We start from the raw sequence: 13,094 nt of genomic DNA, 5'->3' as shown, positions 1-13,094 counted from the left end.
CATTCATGAGTGGGCGTTGTTTTTATTTTGTGAGGTTCTCTCTTGTGACCCCATTGCTTAATACTTTGTCTTGATCTTGGTGTCTTCCTCGGTTGTCTGTCGTCGTGCTTGTCCTTCCATTCCTGTTCGTCCGTCTTGTTTGTTTGCGGAACGCTCCCATTTGGTCCTGCTGCGTTTTCATTTCCGGCAACCCCGTGACTGTTCCTGTCGCAGTTACAACAGGTTTGACCTCTGTAGGGATAGGGAGTAGAACATCTGAAGCATCAGAAATAATTTATCTTTCTTCTTACCCTCCTTATCCTTGTAAGATTTTGATTTCTGTGAAGTTTTCCCAATTTTAGCTTCTGGGAGCAAAGAGGACCACACTTTCCTCCTGCCCGCAGGCTGTGGCCGCTGGTGCTTGTCTTGAGAGGGGGCACTTTGACAGGTGTCCTCATCCCTCACAGTGCCAGAGGATGACTAGGCATCACTACTGGCTGAATCAGTGGTGTGGGAACTACCAGTTCTATAGGTGTAGGGGTTGAGGGAGCTGACATTCCCTCCCTTCATTGTAGGGCAGGCCCTGGAATACGATCAGAGCCAGGAGGTGTCATGTGAGATCATGACACAACAGTCGCATTAGAACAGCAGGAGGACATCTTTCCGAGCCTTTGGCACTTAAATCATATCATCAGAGGAGAAAAATGAGACCTGACATAACACCTATAAACCATGACTTTAACCTTCTCAGGTAAAATGTTGTCTTCAAAGACTAGGATAAAAGCTCCAGTGTTCACTCTATTATCCTTGGGTTCCCTCTGTTAGCAGCAAACAAAATGGACTGCACACTGTGCCAGATTAGTGTGCAGCCCTTGATCAGTTTGTAGCATTAGCTTCTGATGGAAGATAACACCTTGAATTCTGTTGTGTTTTTTGTGAGGAGAAACGGTGGCTGGTACATCTCCTAACCTGACACAGGCCTGAAGTGCCTACGATTGCTGGCATGCGATGTTTTGATCAGTAAAGATCCATTTCTCATCTTCTCTATTGCAGCATTCTCCCCAAACTGATCTTCAATATTTTCAATGAAAAACTGTGGCTTCATTGTAGCAAAAGATTCACAGTCAGTTTGGAACAAACCAAGAGCTCAGCAAAGTATCCACTTCCATTTCTCCTTGCCTGGCTCTCATTTTGATGCATAGTCAAAGACAGAAATGCCACAGAATTGTAAATCTCTGCATTAAGGTCACTGTTCTTGACTGGTGAGGTGGTCATGTTGGCATGGTCTCCATTAAGTCTCATCCATTTCATTGAAGATCATCTGCCCCCATGCCACTCACTCAAATTGGAGGCTCTCCTCATGGGTGCCACCTGACACAGTAGCCATTGCCCTCAAAGTGGTTAGGTACCTACTTCTTGGCTGACACAGGGAGGTTACAGCTCAATTATCAGCAGTGTGGTCCCTGAGGTGTCAGGGGGGAAAGATAGATTCACTTGATTGGTAGGTGCAAAAGATAATAGGGCACAGTTGAAAGTTAATGCACCACAATAAAGTGTCTTTCCCCAAATAGTCCGCACTTCTGTAAAATTTGGAAATTAGAGGTCAAACCCAAAATGCATACCAAAATTTAAAAAGTCAAAAATGGTGAGGGGGAAAAAGCATTCAAAAATGAAAAGAGCAAAAACCTTCAGATGTCCAAACAATAGTCAAAATACCAAAGTAAAAACGTGACCAAACAAAAAGACTCCTACTACTCACCTCTTATGACACGCAAGGAATGGGGTTGGGTTGTTTGGGGAAGCAGACCACACAGCGAGGTCATCGGTCTCATCGGATTAGGGAAGGACAGGGAAGGAAGTCGGCTGTGCCCTTTGAAAGGAACCATCCCAGCATTTGCCTGGAGCGATTTAGGGAAATCATGGAAAACCTAAATCAGGATGGCCGGACGCAGGATTGAACCGTCGTCCTCCCGAATGTGAGTCCAGTGTCTAACCAATGCACCACCTCGCTCGGTCACGCTAGGAATGGCCATGGATCTATTCTAACCCTAGACACCGTGCAGGGGTATTGGCTAATTGAAAATCATATGCAGGGGCAGTGCCCACATGTATACTGAATTCTACAAGTCATGGGGTTGCATATTTTTTTGGAACAAGTTAGGGAATTGAAGACACCATGGAAAATTGATTATGGTGTGTACTGCAAAGCTGATGCAACTTGAATCTGAATATTCAACATGAATTTTAAACTCACTACTTCAGAGCATTAGATACTGTTACATTTCACTCAATATGTCAGTTTCTCTAAAACAGCTGGAATTCAATGTCAAAAAATATACTTCTAGATGAGTGGATTTCCAGTTGTTTATGGACTGTTACCAATTTTACCAGCATCTATACACATTTTCTATCAATCCTACTGTAACTACAATGATAAGATAATACTGAATACAGTGGTACAAAAATCATAAAGTCTTATGAATCGATTAAATGTCTCAACTATGTGCTGCCACCTGGTTCAGGTTGCAGTACTAATCCAAATGTCAAATAGGAAAATAAAAACACTAAATAAATTACAAATTGGGAAGTAGCTTCAGTATGTCTGCTCAACACACACAAGACCAGTTGTTGCTAACTATCTTCCTGTATCATTCACATAGAAAAAAATGGCATTCCTCGGCTGTCATTTTTCTGAGTACCAAACACAATGAGTTTTATCACTTTCACATTTTTCACTACACATAACATGCATGAGTTTTCACTACACGACAAATACAGCCCTTAAAAGGCCAATTAGAACATGCATAGACTGCAAGTAATATCTGTCTTGGTTATGTTAACTGTTAACACAAACAAAACAGCACTGATTTTTTAATCAAAAATACATGAAAATGAACTATTAAAACATACAAATAATTACAAATATTTTATTAACATTTGTGCTTATCAGACTAAATTACAAATAAAAACCATAGCACAGTATTTCACAAATTTCATAGTACAAGGAAGACAAGGTTTTTAATGTCATTTTGGGTGACAACTACAAACATCTCACAGGGAAGAGAAATTGACTGCCTACAAAAAATATAGGTTTTTTAATCAGATGACACTGCCCACCCTAGGTCTGTCATATGAGATTGGTCCTATACAACTGTTTAGTCAGTTTATATCATGCTATGCTAACCTAAATTTAAAAAAAATATTTAACACAAGATCTCTTTCATATGTGTCATAAAGCAGGCTTCATATGAGGAGTAACACAATAAATATTGATATTTCAATGGAGAATACATACATAACATGCCATAGACACATTCAGTTTAAACAACAATATGTTAGAACTACACTTCTACTCAATCTTAAAGAAATAACAACCATTTTGGTATCACGGACAATAGCGATCAAAAGAACAGACCACCACTATCTTTGGACTGACCTTTGACCATTATTTACATTTCAAAACGGACTTTCCATTGCTATAATGATATTAGGGCTAGTTTTCATAACATAATACATTAACAAATACTTTCACTATTTCAACCTACTCGATGAAATGGACAGATAATGCTGAGTGATCAGCCAACACATTACAACAGTATCTGAATGGAATAGGCAACTAAACATTACCAAAGAACAGGGTGCAAATGATACTCACTGTAAGTAAATAATAAAGTAAGAAGCCACTGACATCCACCATTTTCTCAATGACAGCAACACAGTCCACAGATAAGAGTACTGATTTTGTTTTGGGAATGTACTTTGGAAACTACCCAAAGGATCTTATGCTTTTGATGTTTGTGAATATTCTTGACATCACCAGCATTTCAAGTGCTCCATAGGACAATGATTACTTAGAATGCATGTTTCATGAAATCAGGACAGAGAGAGAGAGACACACACACATAATGTGACACCAGTATTTCCAGTTCCATAGTCAATGGACACATGAGATATACTGGATGAGAAAGTCAATTTTGTGTCTCGATAATAAAACACAGCTTCTAAACTTAGGGCAGATCACATACACAAAAGGAATCACAAACCGTAGAGAATATTATGCCATCTTATATGTATAGCAACAATGATAAGCATCCAAAAGCTAGTAGGAACCAAAGAAAACTAGAACTTAGTAAAAAAGAGATGTTGCCATGTAGGTAGAAACATAAATTACACTGTCTTCAATTACAGACCTGTGACACACAGTTATTACTGTCTCTCCATTTAAATACATTGAAACAACTAAGAAAAAATACTTACATGAAGTAATATAGAAATGAAATGCCATATTCTGAAGAAACAGATTCTGAATCAAGAAAATTCAGTATATAAGAAAATTCAGTATATAAGTATATAAGAAAATTCAGTATATAAGAGACCAAGAGATCAATACACTAAGCAGATTCAGAAGGATGTAGGTTGCAGTAGGTACTGGGAGATGAAGAAGCTTGCACAGGATAGAGTAGCATGGAGAGCTGCATCAAACCAGTCTCAGGACTGAAGACCACAACAACAACAAGAATATTCACTTGACACCAGCACTTCGTAGTTTTAGACTGTAGACTGTTGAAGCGTAAAGCAGAGAACAACCCTTTGTGACTGACTTAGGTGGACTAACTGGCTAGATCAGTAGTTGGATAGATTGACAGAGATAAACAATAGTGTTTTTCGTACAGAAATACCAACTCATACAATAAAAATCTGGGAAGTCCGAAAGAGGAAGAATAACCATCCTACCAGAAACTTATAACAATAACCTAAGCACAATAGTTCTCTCTGGCATGCAAAATATGTTAATGTCATTAATGTACCCGACACTACAGTGGAGGGATTGTATGTTGAAATTAAATTTTTTGGCAGATTAAAGGTACATGGTGAATCATACTTCAAACCCTAATATTTGCCTATTGCAGGGAAGCCTCTTTCATCTGATTCTTCAGAGCACCCCACTTACTTTAATTCAAAGCTTCACTCTACTAATACTTACAAACTATTTTTCTAAACACCGAAGAGAGACTGTTGACTACTTAGATATATTATTAATATTTCCAAGAGAAACAGACTATGCACATGTTACACATTAGTACATAGTTTTAATCTGTCAGGTACATTGACTCAAATACCTTTCTCTCGAATGGCACATAAAACGGGTGGAGTATTAACTGCCCATCAGCACAACGTAAATAATGTTTGACAAAAAACATATTGAAATGTAGTGACTGTGCCACATTTCAGAATATCACACTTTGAAGACATGAGTTGTACATTAAATCATCTTAAAGCATTAACTATACACGATTACCACACTACACGTAATTTCAGCTGTTGCCGCAGTATTTGATACTGGCCACTATTTATTGTACTATCCAGACAATAACACAGTATAGCTACACCAGTGCAGTGTAATTCCACACAATACTCAGTCAAGCCATTATGTCTTACACTTAAACAGTTGAGGGAATTAATGTTCAAATGCTTGAAATATTAATTTCAAGCACAATTATTTAGTTGAAAGTCATCTAAATGGACGAAGTATAAAAAACATCGGACACATTCTGTCATAGGATAATGTGATAATTCATCACAGGAAAGCTCATTATTCACAGCACACTAGTGTCACCTTTTAACACCAATGACTGATGTTTCTGGAGGAAGAAGTCCTGAATTCACCAATGAAATACTTTGTTTCATTCACTTCATTGTCCTGGACTCTCAGGAACATTACAAATGCTGCAAAAATAAACACATCAGATCAGTGATAATTTAGTTCAAAGCTATAGTTGTAAAAACATTCAAAGACATACTTTAAAATATATGTTTCTCACCAAATATCAAATTCGTCAAATAAACATTATATCAAACGCAACTTCAAAAATGTAAAATACGAATGACCATATCACACTTTCGTCAGTTGTGTCCTGAAACAGAAATAACACACTTCACTGTCAAAATCCTACACTACATCAACAGACAATTATTTATTTGGTTTTTTGCTTTTAAAATAAATCACAAAAGAATGTTTTCTATTCCAAGACGAGACCTCCCCAACATTTACCTGAAAGCAACCTCTGAAATTATAGCACTGAAACTACTTGGATACGATTTTGTACGAGTATCTGGGTGTTGTGTATAGCACTTGAACTAAATGTAAGCGAGCAAAGAACTGTTTTTCTTTGAGAAATGATCATTACTGATGAATAGGTCCATGTTCAGAAGGAAAGAAGATTCGAGTTTAATGTCCCATAGATGACAAGATTATCACAGATGGAGTACGGAAGAACCATTCCAGCATTTGCCTCAAGCGATTTATAGAGAAACCGCAAATAAAACTGAATCTTGGTGGCAAGACGGGGAGCCAAACAGCAGTCATCACGAATGCACGTCTCGTGTCTTATAATCAGCAAGATGTACACTGTTTATGACATCATCAGCATGTGCAGTAGTCATGTGCGGGTTTTGTGTGGCGTGGGAAGAAGCTGGCAAAGACCTGAGGTGACTGCCTCTGTGATCACTTGCCTTGTGTGTCTCCATTTGGAGAACACCAAGTGAATTGTGTATACAACTTAATGACCTATGAGGCTAATATACATCATCATATTCACCTAAAAATCATTGATTGGCAACAATTTAAGATATATGGGGAGCAAAATGGCAAAAAACATAAATTATTAATGAGGAAAGAGGACATTCATGAAGATTGAGTGCAACAGTTCTGAGCCCTTGAGAAGTAGAGTAATAATTGGAGCTCTGTTATTACATTGATGATTTAATTAGATAGATAAAAGATCTACTCATCAATTGTTGGCAGGGGAACACTTCATGGCATGGTACTTAAATTTGCAAGCTTTTGGTGCCAGTGGCCTCTCCTCCTGGCAGAAGGATTCTCCTTCAACCTTTCTGCTAGAAGACGGAGCCACCTGCTCTGAAAGCTTGCAAATTTAAATACCATTATATGTGTGTTCTCTTGCCGCTGCTTGGTGAGTAGATTTTTATCCATCCAATTACATTATATTTCCAAAAACTGATTATTTTCATTAATATATACATTAGTGATACTTAGGTGCACTTGTTGTACACTACTCACCATTTTTGGCGTAGTGATAAGAATACAGGCTTCTTGCATTGGTCTCTAATGGAAGGTGAGATATTATTGTGAACATTGGTGTTCAAAATGTGTTTGGGCCAAATTTGTTGTTAATATTTAAATTGGAGATGAAATATTGTGATTGCATTTCTCATAAGGTTAAAGTTAATCCACCACATACCTTTTGCTTTCAGAATGTCGAAATAAGTAATTGGCTTTCATGAAAATGTATTTTTATCAAGAAGTTATGTAGAAATCTAAACTGTGCTCTCTTATTAAAATCAACAATAAAAGATTCCAAACATTTAAAACTGTTGTCATCTTCACAATACATGAGTAATGCCTTATTTAAATGTACTCTATCTCATTTGCGCAACAGTGAACAATATTTACACAAGAAGAATGTTATATTTACATTGGGTATGTACCTGAAATTTAAAGGGACAGTTCTGAATTATAATGTTGGATCAGGCTTCTTGTTCGAGTGAAATTTACATGAGGGGAGTGGAGGGGGACAAAGTAGTATGAACAAAATGCAATATCCTACATCTTTGCAAGTTGGCACCAATGCATACATGTAAATAATGTGATGTGGCTGCAGTGCACAGATGACACACCACATCTTGGACAGTACCTTTCAGTGTATTATACACTTTGTTATGCAACAATTAACACAAGCAGTGTAATGTCTCAGACTTCCAAAAAGGGCAACTCATTGACGTGTGGTTAGCGGGAGCATCCGTGACAAAAACTGATGAATTGTTCAATGTTTCCACAGTGACAGTATCCACGGTATGACAGCATACATTAAACGTGGTAAAACAACATTTGTGAAGAGGCGTTGTGGGGGTGAAAGCCAAAGATAGCTGACAAATATCATTGAGCATTGCAAATAATTGTTGACCAGATGGTGTAAAACTACTATAGCAAAAGCGTCTGCAGAACTCGACACTCACTTGAGTAATGCTGTGTCAACAAAAACAGGATGGTGGGAGCTCCATAACGCTAACATTCATGAAAGGGCGGCAATTGTGAAAGCTTTAATAATGGAAGCCAATGCAAAACTGTAAAAGAAGTGGTACCACAATCATAAAACCTGGACACTTGATGACTGGAAGAATGTGGTACGATCCAATGGATCTTTGTTTACACTGTTTTCTTCAAACGGCCGGGTTTATCTATGGAGAACCCATAAAGAAGCCTACGGTCTGGCCTCTTCGTTTCCAACAGTCAAGCATGGGGGAGATTCCATTACGATTTGGGTTGCTATGTTGTGGTATTCAGCTGGTCCTATCATTACCCTCACTTGTTGGATTATTGCGAATTAATGTCTCAACATCCTCGACAAAGCAGTACTTACTATGAGCAGCATATTGCTGCCGAACACTGCCATATTCCAAGATGATAATGCACCCATACACACAGCCAAAATGGTTCATTTTGAAATACTGTCCATGTTCATGAACTTCAGCCTTGACTCAAGAACTGCTTTCCAACACACAGAGATGTAACAAGCAACAACATTATGCTGTGGTTGTGTGCACTATGGGTAAACTGAGACAGAGTCCATAATTGGTATTGTTTCTTCAATGATGTTACAGTTATCTTATGATGTACATAGAGTGACACTGGAATGGTGTACACAGGAGTAATTAGCATTATTTAGAAAAGTAGGTACTCCTGCTTTCCCTCTCTCCCTCTTACAGTTATTCTTTTTGTAGTTGTAACCACTTCACACAGATGCATTATAAACTTTAAAATGTTTCTCCTGGACACATCTGCACAAAAGTCTTCTCTGCACAACATCTTTCAGTTTCTCAATGGATATCATGGTCTGGTATAGGAGTTATCTTAGAGGAGATGTTTTTTCTCTTTCTTTTCTCCTGTCTTTCCTCCAATGGAAGTCTTTATGGCAAAGGTATGTTACTTAAGGGATTTGTTGGTTCTGGCATGGTGTAGTGGTTCTGCACAGGACCTTTTAGGTTTCCTGTTGAAACTGCGTTGAGGTTTATTAACAAGCAGCATGTACCATCCTCATGATACAGTTAATTAAAGCCAAAAAATTCTGTCCTGTGTGAGACACAAGAGTTCAAGAATTGTCCAAAAAGTGGTTGCTGCACATCCAGAGTTTATGGTAACAGGGTACCGACTGATGGCACTGATTAACAACTAGCTCAAGAGTCCCCAGGTTAGCAACAGCAGTGCTCAGTCGACGCCTGTTTGCTCTCCATTCTGAAGGGGGGGAGGGGGAGAGAGGGAGAGGGAGAGGGAGAAATGAGTACAATAATTATGATCAGTCCCTATTCTTGTACAACAGATGTACGAGTTAATCTTCAAGTAACTTTTGACTACTGATACATGCATATGGTGTCATTAGTTTTTTTCCATGTGTTGATATATATTTCTTGTATCATTTACTTCTCCCATTTAAATTTTCTGATTAAACATCATACCTCTCACTCTTTTACTAAGATCTCCCAAAAAACAGGACATTCTGGCACATACCAACACATGTAATTGTATAATTTACAGCATTTTAAATCCTTTTACTCTAGGCAAATGGGCAATTTAGACTAAATTAAGTGGTTCAGGTTTCTTAATTTGTCTGAAGTTGATGTCAATATCAGTTTACATTGTATTGCAGACTGATTTTCCGTCACTAGTTTCTCCCTGCAGAATATCACCAGGAAATCTTGTGTTTGTTACAATGTATTCACTATGAAAGACCTCTGCATTTGAATATGTACGTCACACTAAAATTCACAATGTAGATGGGTTGAAGGAAGGCTGGAATTGGTGCTTATTCAGTAAGTGGAAGAGAGGTATTGGAATGGGGTTCATGGTGTTCAACTGTTCACTGCAGAATTTGAGTTGTTAGTAGTGGTACTGTCATGAATTGCCATTAAATGCTGGTTCTGGTAAAGTGACGTAGGGTTGAAACATAAGCATCAGTGTGCGATACAGTTGCAGTCAACATGGGTCTGGACAACATGAGCACAGCTTTACTCACAAAGCTGTTTTATCAAAAGTTACTCTATAACACATTTGGAGAAAACCACATCATTGGCCAATCATTCCAAACTGTGTGGCCTCTAATATCACCAGATTTGAAGCTGTGTGACTTCTGCCTGTGGGGTCGCCTGAAGAATACATTTTATCAGCAGGTCAGTAACTCACATTGAAGGTTGAAGATGAGTATAGTGAAGGAGGTAGCCAAAATCCCATCTGAGATGTTTTTGGCAGCAGTAGAGCAGTCTTTAGTGTGGTTCCAGGCTGCCGTGGATGCAAATGGTGATCAAAACTGTAGTATACACACGGCTGCTACTCCTTGGCAGGATGTTACACACTGCGGGTTACTGCTCGTAACTCCCACAAGTGCTCCTCCTTCGGAAACAAATGGTTATGCTTCTCGCCAGTACTTCCTGTGCTTGTATTTGGTAATGATTGAAGCTCAATGAGCACATGGAGCAAGAATGGTGGTGCTGCTGTTACAGACTATCTTATGTCCACATATCAGCTGATCCTCAAAGCCCCTCTCCTTTCATCCACGCTCCTTTGCTTGTTTTTCAATTGGTGTCTTTCTCCACCATCTCTGCATCTGGTGCAGTGGCTGCCGCCTCTCCTCCCAGTTTGGCTCGTGTTGCAACCGACCCTCCTGTCCCCACCACAACCAGCCCCATAGCTACTGCCACTAGCCATGTGACCACTGAATCAACGTCTCTTGTCGCCGGCCTGCCGGCGCGCAGCCCTGTCTCCGCCGCCTTGACTCTCGATGGCACTGTCTCTGCTGCTGCTGTGGTCAGTCTATACATCTCTTCGGGCACAACTGCGTGCTCTGGTGTGCAACAATATGCCTACATGCAGTCCCCCCTTCTGCCTCACGCACATGCACCACTAGTGATTTCGCTTGTTTCCTTGTGCCCCTGACTAGCACATCATGTTTCATCACATTTTTCTCTTTCAACAGGTGGCTCTCTGGCATGTACGGGCCTTCCACAGGCTCTCATCCAGCATTGCTCCGACCCAACTACCTTACCTGGCTGCCCCAACTTGGCCACCAACAGTCTAGCAGTCTCCTTCAGTGCTTCCAGGGCTGCTGTGAAGGAAGTTCTGTCACAAGTCCTGGCAGTGTCTCTCCTGCTGGCTTAGGTGGGCCAGCTACTCTTCCATGATGATGAAACCACCCTCGCACTGCCTAGTGCAGGCCTCTCTTAGGAAGGCTGTGCCATCTACGGGGGAAGGATGGAGTACACCCACGGTTGGGCCCCTGCTACTCCTGTTCTGGCACAATGCTACACCCTGTGGATTGCTGCTCCTCACTCCTGCAGGTACTCCTCGTCCAGAAACAAACAGTTATGTGTCTCGCCAATACTTCCTGTGTTTGTATTCGGTTCTGATTGTAAACATTCTGTTTACAGTATCAGCACCAGGGACCGCTACCATCACATACAGACAGTGTGCACAGCAACAGTGGTGGCACTGCTATCACACACTATCTCAGTCTATCTAAACGTCCACAGATCACATGAGCCTTGAAACCTCTCAGATATTCTTGTACCATGGTGTACTTAAGCCATGGAGCACGCTCCAGAGGCCAGTTGTGGTCACAGCTTCACTTCAGGCCATTCTCACTGGTCACCTACAGCATTCCATTCATTGGAGCACAGCCAACTATACATATGCACCACACTGCAGCACTCCATTACGCTGCCCTAGAAGCCATCATCACTCTGTTTGGGACCTGGTACTACAGCATAGTTCTGCAGCAGTGATTACATCATGACCTACATCATGACCTGTGTCAAGATCCAGTACACAACACACTCTTGGTGCTGCTACATTCATATCAATGAAGGACAATCTCATCTGCTACCAGTTTCTTATGTGGAACTTTTTTTTCATTGGTAAGACTGCAATAAATATGAGTTGCCAAACTAGCTGTGGAATCATAAATTTTTGCAGGCAATACAGCCCACTGTCCAACCTATGGACATAAAAACAATGAGCAACATCTTTGCTCTAGAATGTAAGTATGGCATGCAATTAACAAATGTTAGCCTCTCATGTGGAAACTAAAATGTGTTTCTTTCAATGGCTTATTCTGTATCTCTCTTCCACAGTCCTTAAAATGTTTCTCTAAAGGTTCACTGTCCTATGATCACTCACCATTCATGGGGGTCTACCAAGTAGCGAAAGTTTAATTACAACTAGCCTGTATATTTTTTTGTGTTTTCTGTAATATTTGTTTAAGATTTGGCATTCTGATTTGTAACCATTTGGCTTTTGTGTTGGTTGCCTGCATTATGGTTTACTTCCAAGATTCACTCAAAACTGAAAGGTTAACTTACTTCTGGTGGATATCTGATACAAGAGGTTGGACTAATTTCTCTCGTTCAGGTAGGAAACAGGTGGTCTGACTCTGTGTTTACTTTGTGTTTCATCATAAAATTATAACAACTCAAATGGTTCTAAGAGTTGCATGTCATGATTGCATACTCAACATGAAAGTTAAGCTGGCTTATTAACAGATAGTCCAGATGTAAAGTAAATATCTTAGACCACCTAACTACAAACAGAACCAAGTTTCTGAGACTGTCAACAAAGAAGTGGGGATGCTATTAAATGGGAAAGAATCACCAAAAACAAAAAGTCACCAAGAAATCTAGGACAGTATTTATATTTGCTAGAAATTATAGAAAGTCACTAAAATCCTACAAAATACATAAACTGACAATACTGGGAGCAAATCTGACTAATGTACATCAGTTTGTCACATATCCTTCAAATCATAAATAGTGCCCTAATATTTCAATTAAGGTAATGAAAATGGCAAAGAATGGTTTAATGGAACCATTCAGAGACTAACGAATTTGTTTCTGTGGCCATCCTCTGCAGCATGCACCGAAGCATTTCTTTTGTAAATAAAATCACCTTCTCTTGCTGCACTGTATTTTATTTTCCCAGACACATTGCGGCTTTTTTCACTTTAAGGCATCATCAGTGGGATCTATAATGATTCAATTATCATACACTT

General features: G+C 39.6%; 1 protein-coding gene across 1 annotated transcript in view; it reads right to left on the bottom strand.

Moving 5' to 3' along the window:
- Positions 1-2,892: 2,892 nt before the first annotated feature.
- The window catches only part of LOC126248899 (UPF0669 protein C6orf120 homolog), a 64,000-nt gene continuing 53,798 nt past the window's right edge, over positions 2,893-13,094 (bottom strand). The window contains exons 6-7 of the mRNA XM_049950370.1: positions 5,802-5,894; positions 2,893-5,706 (exon numbers count right to left, since the gene is read on the bottom strand). Coding sequence (XP_049806327.1) covers positions 5,817-5,894 — 78 coding nt within the window. The 3' untranslated portion in view covers positions 2,893-5,706; positions 5,802-5,816. The remainder of the gene's footprint in view (positions 5,707-5,801; positions 5,895-13,094) is intronic.

This window comes from Schistocerca nitens, chromosome 3, assembly GCF_023898315.1.
Source record: "Schistocerca nitens isolate TAMUIC-IGC-003100 chromosome 3, iqSchNite1.1, whole genome shotgun sequence".
Lineage (NCBI taxonomy): Eukaryota > Metazoa > Arthropoda > Insecta > Orthoptera > Acrididae > Schistocerca > Schistocerca nitens.
The sequence above is the reverse complement of the archived record's forward strand: the minus strand, read 5'-3'. Positions and strand labels throughout refer to the sequence as shown.